General features: G+C 41.0%; 1 protein-coding gene across 1 annotated transcript in view; it reads right to left on the bottom strand.

Moving 5' to 3' along the window:
- Positions 1-23,592, bottom strand: part of SLC4A4 (solute carrier family 4 member 4) — a 230,637-nt gene extending 207,045 nt beyond the window's left edge. The window contains exons 1-2 of the mRNA XM_048942693.1: positions 23,474-23,592; positions 12,841-12,965 (exon numbers count right to left, since the gene is read on the bottom strand). Coding sequence (XP_048798650.1) covers positions 12,841-12,851 — 11 coding nt within the window. The 5' untranslated portion in view covers positions 12,852-12,965; positions 23,474-23,592. The remainder of the gene's footprint in view (positions 1-12,840; positions 12,966-23,473) is intronic.
- Positions 23,593-25,427: the final 1,835 nt, after the last annotated feature.

The raw sequence follows: 25,427 nt of genomic DNA, 5'->3' as shown, positions 1-25,427 counted from the left end.
TTTCATCTCTTGTGCTAAGAGAAGACAAGAATGGACATAATAGATCTGCATAAGTACACAAAGGAAACAAACTGCTGGCAGGAATCTGGGGTGATTTGGGAAATTAAGACAACTGTGTTGTTACCTGTTGCTCTGATGCAATGAAAAAAATCACATTATTAAAAGCATTCATAACAGTCACTTTTTTTTTTTTTTTTTTTTTTTTTTTTTAAGAGAAATCTCAGAATTATAGGGATTGGAAGGGACCTCTGCAGATCATCGAGTCCAACCCTCCTGCAAAGCAAGCTCCCTACAGCAGGCTGCACAGGTAGGCGTCCAGATGGGTCTTGAATTTCTCCAGAGAAGGAGAATCCACAACCTCCCTGGGCAGCCTTTTCCAGTGCTTTGTCGCCCTCACTGTGAAGAAATTCCTTTGCATATTGGTGCGGATCTTCCTAGCTCAAGTTTACGGCCATTTCTCCTTGTCCTGTCCCCACAGACAGGTTGGCCATGCCCCCTTAACTCCCACACTTAAGATATTTATAAACATTAATAAGATCAACTCCCATCTTCTTTTCTCAAGGCTGAACAGATCCAGGTCGCTCAGTCTTTCCTCATAGGAGAGATGCTCCAGGCCCTTCATCATCTTTCTGGCCCTCTGCTGGACTCTCCCCAGGAGATCCCTGTCTTTTTTTGTACTGGGGAGCACAGAAATGGATACAGTACACCAGATGAGGCCTTAGCAGGGCAGAGTAGAGGGGGAGGATCACCTCCTTTGTCCTGCTGGCCACAGTCCTTTCAATGCACCCCAGGATCCCATCAGCCTTCTTGGCCACCAGGGCACACTGCTGGTTCATGGCCCATCTGTCATCCACCACCAGGACTCCCAGGTCCTTCTCTGCAGAGCTGAAGAGCCATCAAACTCAATGAGATAGAATAAAGAAAATAAATAAATAAATAAATAAATAAAATCAAAGTTTTTAAAAATTTTGCCCATAAATATTTTTTTATGAGTGTGTCTTGACAATGCTGTCTAGACTACTGTATAAGAAGAAGGAGGAATCTTGCTAAAATATCAAACAACATCAACAAACCTATAAAGATTCCTACAGTAACTTTTGACAGCATTTTAACTAGGATGCCTTTTCCTTCCTGCCTAAGTGGCTTTAAGGTTGTCATTTTTTCCTCCACCATCAAGGTTCCTTATCTACCACCATTTTGTTCTCTAGTGTACGGCATTTCTGAGGCTGTTCTTCAAGTCAAGAACCTCCCTCCCTTGTTCTCTACCAAAGCCACAATTATTTCCTTCCCTTACTCAGCATAGCTCCCACGGACTTAACACATCTAATGTACAATGCCATCATACTGGCATTACAGTCTGGTACAGGACTGAACTACAGCTCTATAAGTTCCTCCAGGTAAGACCCAAACTGCTGCAGCTTTCACTACTGCTAACTGAGTTTTAGTCCATCTCTCAGAACAGGTTGCATTCTACTGGTAATTACAATAATTCAGACATTTCTTACCAAAGCATCAAGAAAGGTATGATGTTTAAAAAATGTTTAGCATCCCCGTTTATTTTATGACCAAGCATGCTGTGAAGTCTTAAAGTAGCTTTCTATAGAGAACTGCCTAAAGATACAAGAGTATCCAGATCTTGCATGGTTTTCCAGCCTTTACTGGTAAAAATCTCCTAATCTACTAAGCAGTATATTCCTGTTCATTTAGCAATTAAACCATGTTCTCCACAATCTGTGCAAGAGTCCCTGCTTACAGAAGCAGTATTTCTCCTGCAGACTAAGACAGATTTCAAGGTTTGCTTGAATAGTCCTGTGTTCTGTAAGGGCCTACTTATATCTGCCTTTTTATATTCAATTCTCTTCTGTCTATCCTTGACAAGCATGTTCTGGAAGGAAAAGCTGATTATTCTATTCAGGGCTTAGCCTTTTCCTATCTGCCTTTAGCTGGCCAAATTATTGAACTGCAGTACTGCAGAAACACATGATGATCTACCACATCTTCTCCTACAGTGTTCTGCTCTCCTTGTCTGCCCTGCTTATCTGATCTTGAATCCAAGAACATGCTACCTTTCACTCTCAGTAACATGTCACAGCTATTCAATCACTGATCACATTATAATCAACATGCATGCAGCACCAGATGAAGAATCCTAACAATGAACAAGAAGTGATAGACAGCATCTGATGCTATTTTCTTCTCCAAATTAATAAATGAATGGTGTCTTCTGTGTAAACCAAGGTTTTCATTAGGTGAGGATAGTGGATGGATTCTTGTTGGTTGTTATTATCAGTGATTTTTGGTCATTGCAACTACTCCCTCTGTCAAATGAAAATGTGTTCTCAATGCATTTCCAAATTAGCTGCAAATATTTAAAAACAGAAGAGCTCAAATACACAAAATAGCCTGGTACAGAACTATTCTTATCCATTTAAATATTTTCAGCATGCTCTCTTCAGTGTAAGGCTATCAATGAGATTCTTGCTTTCTCTCATTTTCTTCAGAATGGACTGCTAGGCAAAGCAAATGATTTGACCAAATCATGTGACATTTCTATTCCCATTGCATCATCATAATATTATGCAAAAAACAATATCCTTGCAAAATAATACTTTTAAACACTTAAGATTTACAACTTTATTCCTTAAGTAACCAACTGTTCTCTAAGGCAATATATCCACAAACCTCAGATTCAGTCATCTATTAAGGAAAAATAAACTCTCCAAACTATACCAAGAGCAGGAAGCAGCTCAGTTCACCCTGCTATTCCCACACAGCAGCTCACTGTGGAAGGGAGCAGCAACAGGTAACTAGGAGCAGGCTGAAACTCTTTTTGCAACAGTATAATCTTTTATCATTCCATTCCCCTCACATTCTGTACTAAGATCTTGTGCAATCAGCACACAAAAGAGGAAGGAAAGGTAGTAACTGTTCTAACACATTCATTTCCATCAGACCATGTAAATAAATACCTGCCTTTTATAAAAGAGGAAGGACCAGAAATAAGTTCTCTGATACATTCTGGAAATAAACAAGTTGGTTCTGTCCTCTTTATCAGATGTATCTGATCTGAGTCTCAGCAGTGTTCACCATTCGAAGCAAGCAACAGCACGATTCAGGACGATAGAGCTATCTTGACCTTTACTGTTATTACTTGTTATTACCAAGGACATAAAAAAAGCAAGAGTTTCTTGGAAGCTTAATCTCTGACTTCATTTTTCTATTAGAATGAGGATTCCATTTTCCCTATTAGCTGCTTATTATTGTAGAGATCTCTTACAAGGTGTTTCATGTTATGACTTTTTACACATAAATAGAGACCAACTTACTGGAAGAAGACACAAGATGAACAATAAAAAAAAGCACTGCTGCTAGTACTACTAGCTAAATCTGCAACCCACAGTCTACAGTTGTAGAAACTGAAGTCCTGGAAACACTTGCTCTGAACAAGGATCAGTGACCCTTGCTTTCCACATAACTCATCCTGAACACATTCAGTCCTTCACACCAATAAGCAGAAGGAAACAAGATTTTCTCCACTGTACACAGGTAAAAACATCTAGCACAGAAATGCAGGTCTAGTGATAAGGTAATGCAGGTTACACTGTCTCTCCTATTAAAAGACTCAATTCCAAGTCCCAAAGCAAATCTTAGAAGAGATGCAATTTCCAAGCAAGCAATTGCACATCTGCTCAGTAATTCTTATAGATACCCATTTTTCTATGCTTAGAGGACACATGTCAACTGTATTCCAAATCTTCAGTAGGTTTACACGAGACATGGCAGGAACACAGCACATCTTTATAAAGCACACTCTATTTGACACCCCTGTAACAAGGATCTGCCGTCTGCTTGGCAAAGATTCCTCAAGACGACTTTGGGACTTCGGAATGTTTCACCAGAGAGAAAGGAAGGAGACAGCTGTGCCCCAGATCCACATCACCAGATAGCTTATCTTCCCCCCACTCATCCCCAGTGGGAGGCTGACCCAGCCAACCATGCATGGGGGCAGCTGCCCTGAGTGCCAATCTCTGCCCTTCAGCACCACGGTCAGCGCAGGAGGCCCGGCTGGAGCTGCCTGCTCACTGCTGCCAATCCGCATGGAGGCCTTTGAGACAAGGGTCTCATCTGTGCTCCCATCCGAGGCACCGACCAGTACAGCAAATGTTTTACTTCACACCGCGATGCTTAGTATCACCTACAACTCACTGCTGCTTCTTGAAAGCAATAGTCTCCCAGATTTGTTCTATGCCATTTTCCTAGATTTATTCTATATTATTTTCAGCTTAATAGTACCAAAGGACGTGCTAAGGGTTGAATTGTATGTAATGCATGGGCTTTGTACTTATTACAGATCCTAGGCCTCCTGAATACACGTACAGACATCTCCACTTAACGACAAACATTACCAGCACCCAGACGGCAAGGATTTGTAACTACTCCAAATTTAACAATCAAAACGTACTACGTTATAGGCTTCCTATATAGTTTTAATGACATATTAGATTACTGTGCAAGGAGGCCACTTTTCATATTGCTAAGTCTGGAAGTTTATTTACTAAAACAATAGAAAAGAAATTAAATTCACTAAGTACCTCTTCAGAAAAAGGTCATTCTTCTATGCAGTTGGCCATAAATTAACCAACACAATTACCAGGAAATTCTTACAGTATGGTAAGAATATGCTGTGTGATGCTTAAATAAACAGTCTTAAGCTTGTATTGAAATGCAAGCCTCATTCTGAACCGCAGTGCAGTAATGACATCCCCTAAGCACATTCAAAGTTAACTCTAAGCTAAAAGAAAATGAGAAAGCAAAACTGGCCATCATCACTCCAAGTCACTATTGCAATTATGCTTTTATGTTGTTTGTCTAAACATCGTACTGTAACTCTAGATTAGAAGATACTTTTGCTGAAAAGCAGCCTCCAGCATAGTGCTTTGTTTTTCCTACCTCATCCTACCACTCATTCTCTGGAGGACTTTTTAACTCTCTGAATTATTAGCTATTCTTGAAGCCAAAGCTCAAGAAGCAAGTAACAACTTTCACCAGCAGAATTTTCCTGTACACAGTTTACACCACAGAAGCACCTGATTAACCTCCCCACCTACACTCATATGAATCCAAGCTAAGCAGATCTACATTCCTACCTATGTCATTTCTATTCACGTTTTGCTCAGGCACTTAGTAACTTAGGAGAGCAAATTAGAAGAATGTTGATTCTGGGTAGCCACCAGGTCTGGGGACACCTGCCTGGCAACAATCCCTGTGCTGCATGGCTGGCATCTCACCCCTTGCCCACTTGGGATCAACACATAATTTGTCTGCACATCGACTCTCCCCACACTAGTGTCTCAGGGGCAGGCAGATTGCTTTGCTGCTGGGAAGACTGTCTAAAGATAGGCAGCCATGTTTGGCAAGCTATTGGAATCCCAAATAAAACTACAATAAGCACTGGGCATGACTAAACCTGAAGCGCCATCTTCTTTTTCAGTAGCATTATGCCCGTATGAGATTAAGAACAAAAAGAAAGAAAAAAATATGACCAACATCCCCTTTCAATTCCTTCCACCACCGGTAGCACATCATATAGCTCCCTCCAGCCAGCAACTCAAGTAGTTTTGGGAACCTTATTGTATGGATATACATGGCACAGAGATAAATGTGCATCCTGACTGAGAAGGGAAAAGGAGTGGGGCAAGTAAAGCAGGTTTACTTTCTCAGTGTTATTTTGCATGCATGAAGTTCAAATGTAACTAAACATGAAACAACTTGAAATTCTGCCAATAGATGCTTCAGTGAGCTCACTACTAAAATTTAAGCCTATTTTAACATGAAATCAGCATTTCTAATTGGTTAATCGGTCTTTGTAATCCCAGAGCCACTCTAAAAACACCATATATTGGGGGTTGGACTTGATCTCTGGAGGTCCCTTCCAACCCCTACAATTCTGTGATTCTGTGATATTCAAGCTTGCTCCTGCAGCAACTCTAAGGCACTCTCTTGTAGGTAGATGTGCTGACTCCATCTGTAAGGTCACAGAAGACTTGGTGATAAGAATAGAGGTAGCCAAAGTTTCTCATTTGAGAAACTAAACGTGCCGCTATGTAACAATGCTGCTTGTTCAAAAAGCATTCCTCTGGAAGTAGAATAAAGCCACATTTGGTTCAAGCAACACCAAGAAAACAAAGTAGCTGGCAGCATGCTGTAGCAAGCAGAAAAAGGTGGTACTTTGTACTATCTAAGGCTTAGGCTAAGCACTTTGTTACAGCGACATTGTCAGCGCTCTGCCTTTCCCTAGCACCTAAAAACTTTCTTAAACCTTTGCAAAGACATGAACAAGGCAAATTTTGAGTAATCCAAGTCAGGAATTTTTCCATCAGAAATGCCATGAGTGTGAACTGAAGAGGCAGAGCTAGCCCTTTCCTGAACTCCAAGGGGAAAACAGCCACAAATGACATCCTCCACAGCTTTTGCTGAGAAAACAAATGCTGGAAGCATGACTGCATCTGAAGCTCTCTATCTCAGAGAATGAGCTGGCCCTGAGTTAATTAAGTAAACAGTTAACCCTTGTATTCTCAGCTTTCACAAACACTTGTTGGATTCAAGTCATTTGCAAACAGTTTGCCCAAACTGGTGAATTTAAGGAAAAAAAAAAAAACAAAAACACAACAACAACAAAAAAAAAAAAAAAAAAAAAAAAAAAACAAAAAAACAAAAAAAAAACACCAAAAGGCAAGTTAGTCCATAAACTCATTCATTCTGTTACTTAATTTTCATCAACCAGAGGTCACAGCTTTCAGTATTCTAAAACTTTTCAGATAGTGGTGACAAAGTACCTTTGTGCTGGTATGTATGCATATGTATACAGATGTCTACTCTTTAAAATAATAATATTAATGAGAGCAGCAATAAAGTGAAAAAAATATTACTTTCTGAAATTGCACATTCATTGGAACAAGATTGCTTCCAAACTCCAGTTTTAATCTCCTCCTCTAACAGAATTCCATGCCATTACACAGTATGTCATAAACACTAACTTCTCCTTTTAACCCCCTAACCAGAGAGGTAACTAGCAAAGGACCTATTTTAAGCAAATGATAAAAGGCAGATGCTAAAGCTCAAGAAAACCTTAGTCAAGTCAACGACACACTCAACTTGTGCTTTCCATCCCCATGCACACTTTTTTTTTAAACAGTAGATTTTGAAGGAGTGTCTTCCCCTTCTCCACTTCCAGCAAGAAAGAAAAAATAAAAATAAAAAAGACAGAGGTTGTGCACCTGGAAGCAATGATACCAACAGTACCTTTAGTCTTTAGATAGTAACATACTGATCAACATTTTTTCCACAGAATGAGAACAAACTAAGTTTTGGAAACTTTTTGCTCAAAAACTTTCCTCCAGGGCAAGGTTCTAAACAACCAACTAATCCAATTTGATTCCATGATCTCACTTTGCAATCCCTGTTTGGCTCAGGAAATCCAGGGTTCAAATTTGTCAATTCTTCTCCAGGGCAACAAACAGGAATGAAATCAGACCATATGTGTCTTCACAGTGCACAGTACCATGTTTCTCGAAAACACTTCCATTTCTAACTTAGTAACTACATAAACTGTAGATATACATAACTTAGTTTTAGACTTATTACCCCTTACTTCTGTAAAAGCCTGTGTGTAGACATACACACATGCACACATGGTATACACACACACACACTTACTCACACTGTGATAAATAGCACTCCTAAAATAACTTTTGACATTCCTTTTCAACTCTTCAATGTGTTTCGGATTTTCAGGTGAGCACCTTACTCAGAGAAACTTCATCAAACACAAAACATTTGTTTAAGGCAATTCCTTAGCTACTGCCTTTCAGGTTTGGGTTTTCACCATGGTTGTTTTTTGTTTGCTCACCTTTCCATGCCATTATAAAAATGGCCTTCCAGATGCTCCCAACCAGCCAAGCTACTTTAACTTTCCCTTCTCATTCAGGTAACACAAAGTGCTCATAAAATACTCATCGCTGCCATGATTGAAACCCAGATTCCTACCTTATGAAAAGTTTGATTTTCTAGTCAAAGTCCTTAATGTTTCAGGGCATCAGGATCAGGAGTCATGATTCATGGGATCAGGAAAGCCAAGGCGCAGGCGGAACTGAACTTGGTGAGGAATGTGAAAAACAGCCGGAAAACTTTCTACAGGTACATTGGCCAGAAGAGACAGGCCAAAGCGAGTGTACCTCCTTTGGTAAATGTGAAAGGAGAACTTGCTTCAACGGATGAATAGAAGGCTGAGGTACTGAATGAGTTCTTTTCCTCGGTCTTCACTGGCAGCCAGGATTCCAGTACTTCTCACGTCCCTCTGCCCTGCATCCCTAAACCTCTAGGTGGAGACCAGGGTGGTAAATCCCTCCCTGCTGTGAAGACAGAGCAGGTCTGAGACCGCCTCATGAGACTGAATGTGTACAAGTCTATGAGCTTGGATGGCCTGCATCCCAGGGTTCTGAAGGAGCTGGCTGAGGTGGTTGCCGAGCCACTCTCCATCATATTTGAAAAGTCGTGGCTGTCAGGTGAGGTCCTGGCTGACTGGAGGAAGGGTCACGTCACTGCCATTTACAAGAAAGGCAGCAAGGAGGACCCTGGGTACTACAGGCTGGTGAGTCTCATGTCTTTGCCTGGGAAGATCATGGAACAGATCCTCCTGGATAACACACTTGATCACATGAGGAATGGGCACGTGATCTGTGACAGCCAGCACAGCTACACCAGAGGAAGGTCATGCTTGACCAATCTGGTGGCCTTCTATAATGGGGTGACAGCATCGGTGGACAAGGGAATCACAGAATCACAGAATCACAGAATTGTAGGGGTTGGAAGGGACCTCCAGAGATCATCGAGTCCAACCCCCCTGCCAAAGCAGGTTCCCTACACCAGGTCGCACAGGTCGGCATCCAGGCAGGTCTTGAACGTCTCCAGAGAAGGAGACTCCACCACCTCCCTGGGCAGCCTGTTCCAGTGCTCCGTCACCTCACTGTAAAGAAGTTCTTGCGCATGTTTGTGCGGAACTTCCTATGCTCCAGTTTCTGGCCGTTTCCCCTTGTCCTGTCTCCACTCACCACTGAAAACAGTCTGGCCTCGCCATTCTGCCCCCCCCCACCTTAGATATTTATAGACCTGGATCAGGTCCCCTCTCAGTCTCCTTTTCTCAAGGCTGAACAGACCCGGTTCACTCAGCCTTTCCTCACAGGGGAGATGCTCCAGGCCCTTCACCATCTTCGTGGCCCTCCGCTGGACTCTTTCCAAGAGATCCCTGTCTTTTTTGTACTGGGGAGCCCAGAACTGGACGCAGTACTCCAGATGAGGTCTTACCAATGGAAAGGCGACCAATGTCATTTACCCAGACTTGAGCAAGGCCTTTGACAAGGTCCCCCACCACATCCTTATCTCCAAATTGGAGGGATGTGGATTTGATGGATGGAGAACTTGATGGATAAGAAACTGGTTGAAAGGCTGCAGACAGTGGGTGGTGATCAATGGCTCTATGTCCAGGTGGAGGCCGGTAACGAATGGCATCCCCAGGGTCTGTCTTGGGACCGGTGCTCTTTAACATCAATGACATCGATGATGGAATCGAGTGCACCCTCAGCAAGTTTGCTGACGACATCAACCTGAGTGGTGTGGTTGACACGGTTGAACAAAAGGATGCCACTGAGAGGGACCTCAACAGGCTTGAAAGGTGGGCCTGGGTGAACCTAATGAGGTTCAACATGGCAAAGTGCAGAGTTTTGCACTTAGGTTGGAGGAATCCCAGGCATCCATACAGACTGGAAGGAGCGGTCCTTGAGAGCAGCCCTGTGGAGAAGGACCTGGGGTTCTTGATAGATGAAAAACTTAACATGAGCCAGCAGTGTGCCCTTGCAGCTCGGAAGGCAAATGGCATCCTGGGCTCCATCAGAAGAGGAGTGGCCAGCAGGGACAGGGAGGTGACTGTCCCCCTCTACTATGTTCTTGTGAGGCCCCATCTGGAGTACTGTGTCCAGGTCTGGAGCCCCCAGTACAGGAAAGACAGGGAGCTGTTGGAGAGGGTCCAGAAGAGGGCCACGAGGATGATCAGGGGACTGGAGCACCTCCCCTATGAAGACAGGCTGAGGGAGCTGGGCTTGTTCAGCCTGGAGAAGAGAAGGCTGTGGGGTGACCTCATTGCAGCCTTCCAATACCTAAAGGGAGCCTACAAACAGGAGGGGAGTCAACTCTTTGAAAGGGTTGATAACTGCAGGACAAGGGGAAATGGTTTGAAGTTGAGGGAGGAGAGATTTAGGTTTGATGTCAGGGGGCAGTTCTTTACAGAGAGAGTGGTGAAGTGCTGGAACAGGCTGCCCAGAGAGGTTGTGGATGCCCTGTCCCTGGAGGTGTTCAAGGTCAGATTGGATGGGGCCCTGGACAGCCTGGTCTAGTATTAAATGGGGAGGTTGGTGGCCCTGCATGTGCCAGGGGGGTTGGAGATTCATGATCCTTGAGGTCCCTTCCAACCCTGGCCATTCTGTGATTCTGTGATTCAGGTAATTTCTCCTAAGTGCCATGGTTTTTATGGTGGCCAACCACAAGACAACAGCACCACCTAGCGGCCCTTTCTGAAGTCCTTCAAATCTATAGTTTTGAAGAACTATAATTTACAAGTTTAGAGGATTTCTCAGGATTGAAAAAGCACTTGAATTCACTGTTTCAGCTGTACAGGTAATTCCTTAGAGATCACATACACTTCCTCTAAAGAGACTAGTCCCTACCAGGACAGACAGCCACGAATGATAGCCATTTTGAAATCTTAGGGGCCCCTCGTTTTCAGATAGCATCAAAATTCCTTGCTACAAATACGCCTTGCATATAATCCTATGGCTTACGCATTCAAACCATTACTTAATAGAGATCATTCTGGCAAGCAGCTGCTATATCTAACAGCGGGGACAGTTTCTCAGCAGTCTCTAGACAAGATTTTTGAAGAGAGAAGCACATACGAAACTGTCATGATGGTATTTCATGTTCAATGTGAAAAATACCAGCAATAACGAGGCCATGTACTTGATTGTTCATAAGTCACCTACACTCAGTAGTGGGGCTGCATATCAATACACAAGGTCATTAAAAAACATGAAAGAAAGAAGTTTCAAGAAGGACAACCATCTTAGCGGAACTACACTTTTACAGACATTCAAGTTTAAAATAATCAGACAACTTATACTGTATGATTTCACAGCAGCCAATTTTTTTGCAGAATCCAGCTCAGACTAACAAAGAATCTAAGCCCACATTGAGAAGTACTTTCATAACGAACAGAAACTAAGTTAACAAAATAGAAGACCAAACAGCTCCAACAGCTCTGCTCCCTTCATCATTAAATGCTCCTGGTCTGTCACCCTATTGCTGACCAAGGGGATTTCCGCACTAGTTCAAAGTCAAAAGAATTTTCAAGTTTGGAACTTTTATTGGTCCCAAAGGGCTTCAGAGCACATAATATTTTAACCATTCTCTCCCAGAGTCAGAAAAACACAATAGTTTTCAGATCAGAATACTAATGTCTGTGGCATAAACTTTTCAAAGAGAAGTGAAACTGTACTTGAAAAAAAAAAAAAAGAAAAAAATAAAGATAGTGGACCTATTCAGCTGCTTGACAGCTGGAACCAATGAAATTGGCTTAATCCAAGCTCTCATCATTCTGCAGTTATAGTTAGAACACATCTAGTATTACAGTGCATTTTAGCTGTTACCTGAAATCGTAGTCACACTGTAAATAGCAGCATGACTTTTGGAGCTATCACTGTTCTACCTCGCTATATGGTGTCAGGAGGTCACTTGCACTTAAGCATAAATTTTTTGGGACATTTCTACTCCAACATCTGGAGTTGATCAGTGGTCCATCTCCTTTTTCTAGGATTTAAGTTTCCTTTGTGGTCGTCTTTCCACACACTGTTTTTGCAACATAGCTTAGCTTGCTTAGGCTGCTCTATCTTCAATTTCCCTGGGGCAAAGGGTTATCTCTCTGATCTTTTCTTGGGTGATGTAACAACATGTTGAAGAAAAATCACTGTTAAACTAAAATTCCTACCAGGTGCCTTATAATTATAAGGTAACAGTCACAGTTCTGTAGCAATAAAACAAGACATTAGCTTTAGTTATCTGAGCCAAAGGACAATTTAAGAAAGGAAAAGAAAAATGTAAGTGGCAGTTCCATGAAAAGCAGAAATAAACATTGTACACCCTTGTTACGAAAAGCACTGGCATGATCTCATCCCAAAAGGGATTTAGGTGCTTAATTGCTTCTGCAACCAATTCAAACACTCAAAATTTCTGAGTCTGTGAAGGTGAGTATTTAATAATAAAATGTTCTTTTACGTACAGAAAGACTATTTTAAAAGTCAACTGTAATTAAATGCTGACGGGTATCTAAGCCTTTTGTATCAAAAGTACAGGCACATCGTCCCATTGTTAACACTACACTCTAAACTCTGCAGGGACAAGTTTTCCTTTTCTTCTGTGGCATTACACAGGCATGGCACAACCCAAAAGTCTAATCCTACTTTTCTTCAGGGTCTAAGGGCTTTAGAGGTACTTCCCACAAGATATTTTCCTCAGAGAACACTTGCTCATCCCACATGCACAGTCCCAAACACACTGGAGAACTGTTTAACCTAGCACTAGAGAACCAGTTTGTGTTTTTCCTCTCTTCCCGTCACATAACCACAAGCTGGAAATGCCCAACCAAAAATTAAGTCATGTACAGCTGAAGCATACACTGGTTATAGACTAGTCAGAAAGCAAGGACCACAAGCTGTGACTGTGCATTTCTTTTACCTTTGATGCATTTCTGCTTTCTTTGTACAACTGGAGTAAGTCACTTTTCAGCTTTACGGCAGCACACATTGGAGGACTGCAAGAGTCTTAGATATTGCCAGCCATACCAGGAGCTGTACGGGTGCCTAGGATAAATAAAAGAGATCATTTATCTTTTGCCTGGAGGCCTCTGAAAGGGCCTGGGGCCAGACAGCAAAACAGGATTGTCAGTTGCCAGGTGAAACAGTCAGCAGCCTGACTGATTCAGATTCCAGCTTAAAACTCTTCTCAATCAGCTGCTCAGGCACTGGGGCTCTACTGAATGTGGGTTCCCATCAGGACATCAAACATGTTTAACAGAACAACAAGAAGCTTTTTCCCTCTCTGTGGCCAAGACAAGCAACTATGGGAGTTAACAAAGGCAGTCAGATTGCTACTATATCACTAGCCTTTGGCTTCACCTACCTATCTATGCCTATATGGAAAATGTTCCCTCCTTTGGAAGGAAAAGGGCAAGGAACTTTCAGGGAGAGGGACGAAATCAGTTAGTCTGCGCAGCTACAAGTTCAGGAGTGGCAGGAGATATTAAGGCAGTCATTAACACATCAGTCTGTTCCTAAGTCATGCTCACTGGAGAAAGGGAGAAATAAAAATCAGCACCCGAGTCCCAAGGCCACAGTAGCCACTAAGTGGAGAGGGGGAGGGGAAAAGAAAAACAAACCACAACACACTTCAGAACTGCAAATGTAACCTACTACCAGATCTGGAAAATCCAGGAGTTGAGCATCAGAGAATTTTCAGACAGATAGTACAGAAACTATTCCCAGGAATTAGTCTCCTTCCATGCAGGGCGCATTATGACAGCCCTTCCACATATATTCCAGCTCTCCAAGACTGCAGAGAATATCCCAGCACCCACTTCTAGCACCCCCATCATAGAAACAGGATTTGTCTGTAGGGCTTATTTTGCTGAGTGTCACATTTATGTGCTTAAGGATTGAACACCAGCCAAAATCACAATCAATCTTCTGGCTTGAATTTAGTGCTGGGCTTCCCATTCTAACTGTTTTAGTCAAATTCCCTCTTCTAAAGCTGAGCTTCTCTACATCTGCCTGCAATGCACAACACCTGGAGATGGCTACGTAGTAGGTTATGCCTACCTCACCTTCTCCCTTATTTCTTGTTCTATGCCTGAAGCCTTACAGCATATATAGGGGGGGTAAAAAAAAAAAGAAAGGATATGAGCTCTTTTTAAGCTAAAAAAAATAGCACTTGTCATTGTAGCTCACCAGAAACTAAAAATGGGAAGTTTAAGGTAGCACTGCCATAGAAACCAGCATCAAAAAAACTGGCATTCAAATAACTACAAGATTTATATTTTAAATTAGGACTGACCAAATAGGAACACGAAGATCCAGCCTCCCTCCCTTTGAGCAGTTCAGCTCAGCTCCGAAGCTTGCCAGTCTATTCACATAACAAGTGAAAGGAGAAATCAGTATTCTAAACAGCAGGGCGAGGTAGATGCAAAAAGCCCAGGACACAACTAACACCCTTCACAGCACAATGAACAGTAATCTAATATGAGCATTTTAGAGGCTTTTAGCTCAGGGGGCTTGGGATAAACAGCTTCACTTGCCTTCCATTTCTCCTTTTCACTTTTGAAAATCACTTCCTCAATCCCCAGAGCTCTAAAATGTCTTGGAACAAGTACGGTCATCTGCTGAGATGACCTGTAGGTCTGGGTACATAGCCATACTTTTGCTTGTGCTGAGGTACCTTAGTTACTTCAGTCCCAGCTCCACCGGATTAAAGTGTCTCCATAAAACAGTTTATTCCATCAGAATGCCAAGTAGGACTGAGGCGTATCGGCCTATGAGACTAAGTGTGCATGCGCAAAGTCAAGGCAGCTTGCTAGCTTGGCAGAAGAGGCACAATACAAAGAGCAGGCACTACAGTGATGCTCACTGATTTTCAGTGATCTGGAATAGACACAAATTAGCCAGACTTTTACAAAGTCAGAGATTCTTCCTACATCAAAAAACCAAAAACCAAAAACCAAACTCCACGTGCTGTCATTACAGGAAAGGCGATCATGAGACAAAAATAAACTGAAACTATAATTAACCATCATTCGAGTAGCAACTATGTTGTGTGGTCACAGAGCAATAATCTACGTATGGAGTCACTGACTACAAACTCTGGCTAGAGGCTGCAGGCATGTTTCTCTAAAACAACACTTCAGTACTTAGCAGCTCCTTGTAAGGCCCCTGCAGAATTTGCAAGGGGCTTAACAAGCACTGCTGGGCAGAAAGCAGTTTCAAAAGCCCAGGGAATTTCACCTGATGTGCTCACGCAGAAACTATGCTCCTTTGATCTGAGCATCACCGAGAAAACAGACTGACAGCTTATGTAGAGAGGTGCCAAGTGAGTCAAGTGACATTCCCCGATGATGAAGTGACATAAGATTAAGCCCAATCATACATAGCCTTTGAGAGAAGAGTAAAGGAAGATCCTGGACTGTGCTAGGTTAAGGGGAGTCAGAGACAGAAATGAAATGAAACGTTAAGCTCACGTTGCATATTTCTGTTGAGACAGATAAGGACAGTTCCAGAGGGCTCTCAGCCAGGAAAAAATACCGTTGGCATCTGAAAACTCTGAGATATTTGTCTCTTTCCAATCAGCTGCTGCACTGATGGGAAAAAATGAGCAATTTTTCCTGGACTGAGAGGACAAAATAATCAGCTTTCTCAAATCATTATGGAAAAAAAGAATAAGGAAAAAAAAACCCACAACAGTAAGGCATATGAAAACATGAGCTTCCCAACAAACCTCAAATGACATAGAAAATTTGGTAAGAAGGAAGCCGTTTTCACTACACCCCTAACTGGTTCTGAGTCATCTTGTAGGGTTATTGGGGGGGTACCTGAGTCATCTGTGACAAATAAAAGAAAAAGCTCTTCAGAGGAATGGCTCTGTCAGCAAAATCTTCACTTGAGACCATCAAATATTTTGACGTAACCATTTTAATTCCAGAAGGCTAAATTCTAAAAGATGTTAAGCAAAGAAGAAAAGTCAAGGAAAACCAAGAAAAAGTGAAAGGGGGCAGAAGGGGGAAGTTCCAGGAAGATTACAAAGGTTGTAGAATGCCTTCATAATGGAAAAGGCAGGGAAAATGTGAGCCTCTTAACAAATACAGTTCTGTGCAAATGGGAAAATCTTTGCTACAAGTGTATGAGAAACTAGTTCATCTAAGCCAATCTAAGGCCAAAATACTATTAATGACTGTCAGTGGAATCTCTTCCAATAAAAAGAACTTGAAAAAAAAAAATTGCACTTCAGCAGAGCTACTTTTAAGGTCTTAAACAAGCTTTTAGTGACTGTCTACTGCCTCTTTCATCCACTTGAAAGTCATTTATCTAACTTACACAGCACTCAGCTTTGAGCAAACAAATAGATGAGAACCGATAAACAATTTAATTAGAATATTTGCTGCAAATCACTGGAGATGGAGGTTGTGCAACATTATGCTGGGGCAGTGAGCACACGAGTGGTAAGCAATTTGTAACATTAGCTAGAACAAAAGAAGAAATCCAAAATGGGGGCGGGGTGAGGGTGTAGATTTTCACTAATCTCTGAAAAGATTCACTGCTCTATGAAGATACAAATCCATTAATTACAGAGAAGTCATAATACCCTTCTCCTTTCTTAGTAATATTTAACTATGCTTAACCAATTGTTATGGACAGAATAAAAGCAAGCTCAGCTCTAGTATGAGATAACTGAATACTACAGCAATGCATGTTTCAGAAACAAAGGTTGTCTTCACATTATTTATATTTATGGTATATTTTTCATTTTACTATCTTCAAAATACTGGTCTTGGATTTCTAAAAGAGTATTTTTAAAAGCAGCAAGTCAGCACTGTTCTGTCCTTCATTACTCTTTTCTGATGGAAAAGAGGCTGCTCTGGATTAAAAAAAAAACAATAATCAACTTTCTCACAAAATGAAACCTTAAACATCTTTTGTTCCTCCATCTCACATCAGCGACTTTTAAAATTGAATTCTTATTCTCAAACTCGGCACAATGAAAATATGAAGAAAAAAAACAAGCTCACATGTACAGCACAAGTACTACAAATTCTACGAGTGTCAGAGAGAAACACCACTGTAACCACTTTAATTAAATATTTACAGAGAGCTTGTCTGCACAGCTGAACATCAAGCAAACAAACCCAAGTTTGGAATCAGGTGTGTTTAGCTGAAGATTGCTTTCTCCTTCACTCACCTAAAAAGCAAAACTTAGATAAGAATTTCAAAGTGAAGTTTAGAACTGAAAATGACTGAGTCCCAGTTGAGATGCTATTTAAAAAAAAAAAAAAAAAAAAAAAAGAACACTAATATGACAGGTTCTTCTTCAGCAATATGTTACATGCCAGGGCCGGGGGGGAGAAATCCTCATTCTCTTACAACATGTTCTTTAACTAAGTCCTAGTTCAAATAAAGAGCTTTGCCCAGACCTTTACACTGAGGCCAAATCTACGCTGTGAGCTAACTCAGGACAGCTACACCTCGCTTTATGCCAGCAAAGGGCTTATAAGACAAGTACAGCCTTCTTTGAACAAAATATTTTTGCCAGAACTTACTCGAGCCTCCCCAGACTAAACGTGCACTGGCAGACATAACTTTTTTGACTTGAAGAATTATGCCAGCAGAAAATAAGACAAAAAGGCTTGCCAGAATTGGCAAAGGCCTCCTTCATGCTTTACCTATGTTTATTTGGTAAAACAAAAGTACAAGAGAACACCTTAAAAGCAGCTCTTAATCATTACTTATGTCAAGAGTATAGATGACCCTAATCCTGCCACTAGAGCATCTAACCCCTCTAAAAATGCTTCTTCCTACTATTGTGGTAGTACTGTCCTGTTAGCCATTCTCTGCTACGTTAACTCTATACATAGACAGTGGAGATTCCTCGTCACAGTGAGCTAGCTGCAAATCTCCTTAGCTCCACCACAAGTGTGGTGGACAAGTGGACCACAAGTCGCAAAATACAGAACCACTGTAGGTAGCTCAGGTCATAACAAATTGCGTGTGTGTTTGTGTGAAAGAGAGAGAGAGAAGCAAGGGTCTTGAAATTTCTTATGGGTTTCCACTCCCCATTAATTTCTTTTTCCTCTCACTGCTTCTCCCTCAGTTGTCTAGCATGCAGGATCCAGAACAGAGTTTTGGCTATATCTCTGGCAAGGAGGGAACTCAGCACACACCTGCTCCCTGAATTTGGCAGTTGCTCAAGGTAACACATGTTAATGGCATTAGATCACTCCAGCTGTAGCAGTACTGGGATTACCTTAACCTGCAATCTGTCACTGTTTCTTCTAGGAGGTACAAGATGTAACCTTGATACACTGCCATAGCTCCGCAAGCACATCTTAAGAGAAGTACAAAGTGCTTCTTTGAGCAGTTGTCTTCTACAGAAGAATAGACCGGATTTTATCCTTCTCTATCAACAACAACAATCAGTTGAATAGACCTTTCAGCATTGCACTTCCAAAACTGGAAGTAAAATTCTACAAATCAATTTCCTTCTAGCATCTATTAGCCTGCTTGGTCTAGTCTCTGCTGGACTCATTCACTCAGCATGCTACCTGAAGTATTCTATTTATCCACATCATTGCCCATTCCCACACCTTGCTTGGTTCAGTGAAGGGCACAGCACAGTCCACAGCAAAATCCCAAGTCCAAAACAGATTTTGTTCATTTCCCCATCTGACCTGGACACCAGAGAAAAGAACAATTTACACACTGCCTCTATTTAATCTTCTCTAAGTGGGAGGCCAATACTACTTCTTTTGGCCACATTCAATCATGTTAGCAGGTGACAGTAAGAGTCAATGTCTTAATTTAGGTTTGAAAAACCAATTAAACAAACTTTGATAAAGGTTTCAAAATTATTTTTTCAAGCTCAGCTTTGTTACTGTAATAAAATACCATGTTCCCTTTACAAATACATGAAATTTTCAAGCTCATAAGATGCAAGTTTAATTGGTAATATACATAGGTAGCACATACATGCTACACTTGGCTTACATAGACTTCAGCATTTCACCTCTTCTTAGAACTCCCTTAGGGCATTAAAATAAGATGTTTCTAAACTACTCACTTGTTCCACATCCTGTTTAAGGCTGCTAAAATTTTAAACATGCACAGTAAAAATTACTACTAATTCTACCACTTCCTACTCAGTTGACCTCTTCCCTTCAAAAAAGCTAAACTAGTCATAGTTGTCTACAACAGGAACTCCCGATTCACAGGCTGCAGACTTTTCAGGGACTATTTCTAAAGGATCTGCAAAAGGCTTAGGAAAGCAAGCACTCTGTCAGTACACTCACATTCATTCTGTAAGAACATACTATCACACCTGTAAGTTATGCAGTGCAAGCCACTGCTAAGAATGGCTAGTCCACAAACTTAAAATCTATCATGCATCGTGGGCCCCCATTTTGGCTACTGAAGAACAAGAAAATATTATGCCGTGGATATAATTATCTCATTACTTTTGCTAAACAGAAGCAAGTTGATGAAACACTGCTGTTCAACAGAAAGAATTTCCACAGCGTATGGACTAGTTAAAGCAGAAGCCATGCTTGTTGTACTGCTCACAGTACAGCCCCACTAGCCTCAAATACTGTGTATAAGTCACACGACTATTTTTTCCCTAAGAATCCAGATGCATTTCACATGCTACAGTGATCTTAATGGCTTCCATTTAGCAATACTCTATCTCAAAACTAGCCTGCAAATACTTCAATCTCATCCTGGATTAGAGCAGCTATTTCCTGTAAGGACTGAAAGCTTCTCCACCTCTATCTACGGTCTCTGCTTCCTGGTTTGATTTTAATGAAATTATTTTAAAGTGAGGCTGAGTATGAGCCAAAGGTTTAGTCAGGGGCATCTTATTCTTACCTCTCATTTGCTGCCAAATGAGCAAAACTGCAAAAGCCGTATCAATGAGAAGTAAGCCAGTTCTACCATATGACTATCTCCCTTTTCAACATCTGTCCACCTCTCCGATCTGTGGGATCAAACAGAAGCACTTTAAGCAATATTGAGACAAATTATTGCATAGAGGAGTCTCTGTGACATCTGCAAGCCTACAGATTTTTTCTATAAAGAATGCTTTATATGCATAATACCTTGCATAACATAATTAGACCTGTACCAAAAGAGAGTACATGGGATTTACTGAACTCCAAGGAAATAGTCTAGACTTGCAAGCTAGGACAAAATTGGATTCATCACAAAATGTTTTAAATTCAGGTTGGTTCTCATGTTAGCTTATTTAAGTTCAGCCTGAACCAGACTAATTTTTTGATTTATCCTTAGCAGTAGCCAATACTGCAGACAAAAGACTGCACTCATCAGTCTTTCCCTCCATTCCACCTGTTACATGTTTACCCACCCTGTTCATGCTGCACCAAAGCTCTTAAACCTACAGGTATTTGTCAATTCACACATTTTTCACCTTCCCCTTTTTCATGAAGGGCAGAGATTATCAACCACATATCAGCAGCAAACGTCTCCCAGTCACTCTTCTTCTTGAGTACAGACACAGAGCACCTGGTTGTCATTATCTGAACCCCTGCTACTGGGACTGACTGCACTGCTTTTTGAAGCATTCTTATTTTCCAGAGTTCTTAAATTTCTGCCTCTACAGACAAAAATCTGCAGAAACTGTATCAGAATTTTTAAGAGCAGTCCCTGTTTTCTGTATTGACAACTTTCAAGCAAGTGTTTAAGTATTACCATCTTTCACATTTCCCAGATATGTTTTTTTTTTTGCACCATCAACCTTTGTTTAGGGATATCTCAGCTCCTGCTAGCATCACATCTTACCAGATTAAAAGCTATATTCTACTCATCTGTTCATATCTTACTCTTCATTACAAGTATATCAGTGCATTCACTATGTCAAGGCTTATAACAAAACTTCCTTGTAACACCTATCTCAACTCACTGTTTTAAAGAGCAACCAAGAACTTCCCTCTGGCTCCTTCAATGCACCCCTCCCATTCATATAGCAAATAAAAGTTTGAAAATACAGAACAAAAGATAAGGCCCTTGTTGCTATCAGCACTACAGATGCTACCAATGACTCATTCTCTGAAAAGGGATCCATGCAAGACCACATACTATCAGTAACAGCCACAGCAAAAACCAAGAAATTCTGAATACTACCATTTTGTGTTCTGATTGCAGATTCAAGTTCATTCTATAAAAAGCTTACAGTTTCCATTAAAAAAAAAAAAGAACCACATAACCATGATGGGTAAAAAACAGCACTGAAAAACAAAGATGAACATTATATTGACATCGTGGGTCGCAGCAGCTCCCAAACTGTTGGCATTGTTCTTGAAGAAGGCTGCAGGGTTGATGCAGAGAATCATTTTCAACAAAGAAACAAATTATATTAAATAATTTCTGCCAATAAGTAACGTTTTCACCCTTGGTTTTTGTCTTTTTTTTTTCTTCCCTTTCAACTGAGCTAAAAAAAAAAAAAAGCAAGACATAAAACGGTATTTTGTGTGCACAGCCCTAAGAGACTGAACTGCAGTTGCGGTTCTTCAGTAAATAAACAATGCCAATTGCATTTTATAAGGAGCCCTTTCAAGTTACTTAGATACCAGAGTATCTAATGTATCATATGCTATCTGATCACATTTATGGGATTCAAGCAACTAACTTCTAAAAATGTATCAGAAAGGCGGGATGTTAAGAAAAACCCTGCTAAGAACCTAAGAACATTCTATGCCAATTCATACACCAGTTGGCCAGAGGAGACCATATTGAAGAAATAAAGCCTCTCTACAAAAGTAGAGAGGGAAATAGAAGCAAAAAGAGACACCTTTACACAGCAATGCATTAAATACATGAAATACTCAGACAAGTTACCTAGGGTTTTTGGTCAACACAGTACTCCCTGAAAAGGCTGTAAAGACTTATAGGAAAACATTGACAGCTCACCCCACCAAACAACAAACAGTTAAAAAAAGAAAACCAACCAACAAGCACACAAAAGGGAAGCACAACTGAAGAAACACTAGTAGAAATCACTACTTAAATTAAGAGGCAGAGAATTCCGGTACCTGAATGCAATTTCACAACCTTTAGTATTTCTTAATGAAAAATGATCATTCAATGAACGCATTACTCCAGCCAGCAAGGAATGTGGTAGGAAAAGGTTTGATCCTCTACAGAAATGTTTTTCAATATCTAAAGCAGCTACAGCTATCCATGACAAGGATCAGTATTGTAATTGTCAGTATTGTAGCTGACCCTACAAATACAGGCTCGAACAGGAGGAGCTTAGGAGGAGGTAAAGTCACAGAGAAAAGTAGTATTACCATCTAATGTATATGCTGTTTTCTGTAAATGAAATGCAAAAGATTCATTCCATTGGCAGCAGTGTGATATACAGGAAAGAGAATCAGGTTATAATCCAGAGCTAGAGATCAGCACAGCAGAAAAACGAGCAAACAAAAAAACCTCAAAATCAGATCAACACACACAGAGACAGAAAACACCCTTGACAGAAAGTGACAAAAAGGAAGGTTCTGCAGAGGAACTTCAGCATACCTGGAGACCTTCGTTCTGTGCTCCACAGAAAGCTGACAGAGAATTACTACGCTTTTAGCAATACTTTCTGACCTACTGGCAATATGATTCCAGATGGATTGTAAAAGCAACCCCAAAAGCACTACTAACAGCTGTATTTAAAGCCAAAAATACAACTAGATGCTGGAGATGTTCTCATCTGAGAGCAACGGGTAAGCGCACACTGTTAATAAAACATAAAGCCAAGATGCACTATTACTTTGAGTCTATCATGGGTCAGCAGCCCTAGAAAAAAAGGAAACTTTCAGACAGTTAGTGACTCATCTCTAGCCCAAATTCTTTCAGCCTCACTGGATGCAGACACTAAATATGTAATTAAAAGATATCAGAAGCCATTACTTAAATGAGCTGAATAACTACAAATATGATCAAGATTCTAAGTGTATCACACAAGCCTAAGTACGTGATAAACCCTTAAGACTTAGTAGATATAATTAGAAATAACTTATAGCATATACCATGCCATGGTGTCTTAGGTGTCTCCTCTCTGGGCAAAAGGCAAGACTTGTGCTTAAGCTGTGATTAAGTTCAAGGAGAACAGAGAATAAATACCTTATAGCTGGTAAAACCTCAGAGAGTAAGATCAGTGTGTACTCCACACCTGAGTGTGTAAGCATAGTAGAGGTGTTCATTAAGTATGGAAAGCCAATTATAAGTGTGTGCACAATAGCACGAGGCACAATGAAAATAGACAGCCCAAGAAAAATTTCCCAGTCTCAAGGATTCTTGGTTAGTTCTCCAAAGACCTAAAACTGCTTGGTTCCACAGAACAGAGCCACATCCCTTTGTCAAGAGACAGCAAGCCTATCGTTCAGAATACCAAAACACCACAGTTAGACTGTGGCCACCATACACTGCACCAGAAACCCCAGGTAAAACAGGCTGGAAGTCAGTGGATTTGATGTCTTTCCTCCAGATGATAAAAAAGCAGAGACAGCACAGCAGCTGTTGACATGGATAAGCACACATGAAATACTTACCTGACTACCATGGAGCAATGCAATACACCCTCATGAAACAAGCACCGGAACAGATCAGGAGCAGATACCTAAAAAGTAAGGTTTACTCTTTTACAGCATGTCTTCTCCTTCCGAGGTGCAGCATGGACAGGAAACAGGCAGCCAACGCAGACCAGGAGTCTGCCGCAATAAAACCAAGTCAATGACCTGAGGCCACTGTACTCAGCTGGGAGAGTCAGGGTAAAGGCCACCAGCTAACTCCACAGAGAGGACAAAGCCAAAGGTGCAGCGAGACCTTATTAGAGGTCAATAGCTATTGTTTTGAAGAAACTAGTGGAGTAAAATGTGAAGATAATTACAGAAAACAAGGGCACATTGTCAGCACATATCCATAGACTGGGCTGAAGCCATGAAAAAGTACTAGAAGCCTCAGCAATCAGCTGTGTTGACAGGAGAAATGCACAGAGAAAGGACTAGGATACCTTAGACAGCTAACAGGAAAAGCAGCAAAGCTCCATCCACAGATGGGCTGCAAACTAGTGAAATTAAGCACCTTTGTTAAAGCCTTTACAAGATAATGCATTTGATGGCTATTAAAAGACAAATCAAAACAACTCAGAATTAAATTGGAAAGGGAAGCAAAAAACGCAGGAAGGAAAATTGCAGAAAAAGCTAGGAAAGTGTTCTGAATGAACTGCAGTGGGAACATCTTTGTAAACAGCTCTCAGAAACCATGTGCCCTTTCCATAGTCTGTCAGTAGTATTAACAGACATACATGGTAAAAACTGGAGTAGCTGCTGTCAGATTGCCTATACTCATGGACTGAGACCTTGACCTAAGAACAAGTCATCTACACCCAAGAGCCTCGATTTTACCCTGTGTGCATTACATTGATTGCACACGCTAGCAGAATAGTTACCTAGTTACCTAAGGTAACATAATTTAATCACTTGTCCACTTATGCTCAGCACACAATCTACGCTCTTTGTCACTAATTGATTTCAGTCAGAATTTCTGAGCAGCCATAGACACCTTCAGGCTTGTATTTGGTACATTAAGTAATAAACACGGCTTCAGCAGAATTCTCAGTTGTTTTATTTTCCCCCGCACACCAACAACACTTGTATTGCTCACTGCCTGCATCTGGGCCTGATAGTTCAACACTAGAAGATGTTATCACTCAGGCACAGCAGGATTAGTGTTATCCATGTGCTAATATTCACTCACAGAACAAAAACAGCTGGTGGCTGCACGAAAGACCTTCTCATGTCAAAACCCTTCCCATTAGATCAGCCTTTTAGAGTCTTTTACTTAATCCAAGAGGCTTGCTTTATTCCCCTCCCTACAGAGATCAGGATTTATCTCATGCAGTAGTGTATTTATTAATCAGTTTAATGCTTTTGCTCTTGCAAAGAAAAAAAAAGTGGTCTTTTCCCTCTTTAACTTTTCCAAAGCCATTCAATGTTAAAAGACCAACGCTCTCCCTGCAGCCAGCTCAGCAAGAGAGATCTGAGGATAGAATGACCTCCTGTGGCAAATTCTGTGCATAACTACACAATTGCATCACCATCACCATTACTGGCTACGTGGACTACAGCAAAGATTTTGACAGCTGTTTTTGTTTCATTATTAAACCTGTGTTAACAGTTTCTGGACCAACAGTGCCAGTTTTCAGCAGCCATGTTTTTTAGTGAACCAACTTTAACCCAGGAGATGTTGCACTGATGGCTTTTACATTACTTAATACAATTTCTAGAGGTCACGCATGAACTGCGGCCACTGGCCCCTTTTTGAGGGAATCAGAACAACCCACTGAAAAGTCTACAAAAAATAGGCTGACATTCATTCTTGATTATTTAATAGAGCACTTCTGACCTACAAAACAGCACATCGATATTAACTAATCCTCGTAGCCTTTTGAAGGGATAAGGAGATATCAATATTTTAACGATGAAAAGACTAACATAGAGTGAT

Source organism: Lagopus muta, chromosome 4 (assembly GCF_023343835.1).
Source record: "Lagopus muta isolate bLagMut1 chromosome 4, bLagMut1 primary, whole genome shotgun sequence".
In the NCBI taxonomy this organism is placed as follows: Eukaryota; Metazoa; Chordata; class Aves; order Galliformes; family Phasianidae; genus Lagopus; species Lagopus muta.
This window is presented reverse-complemented; position numbering and strand designations above follow the sequence as displayed.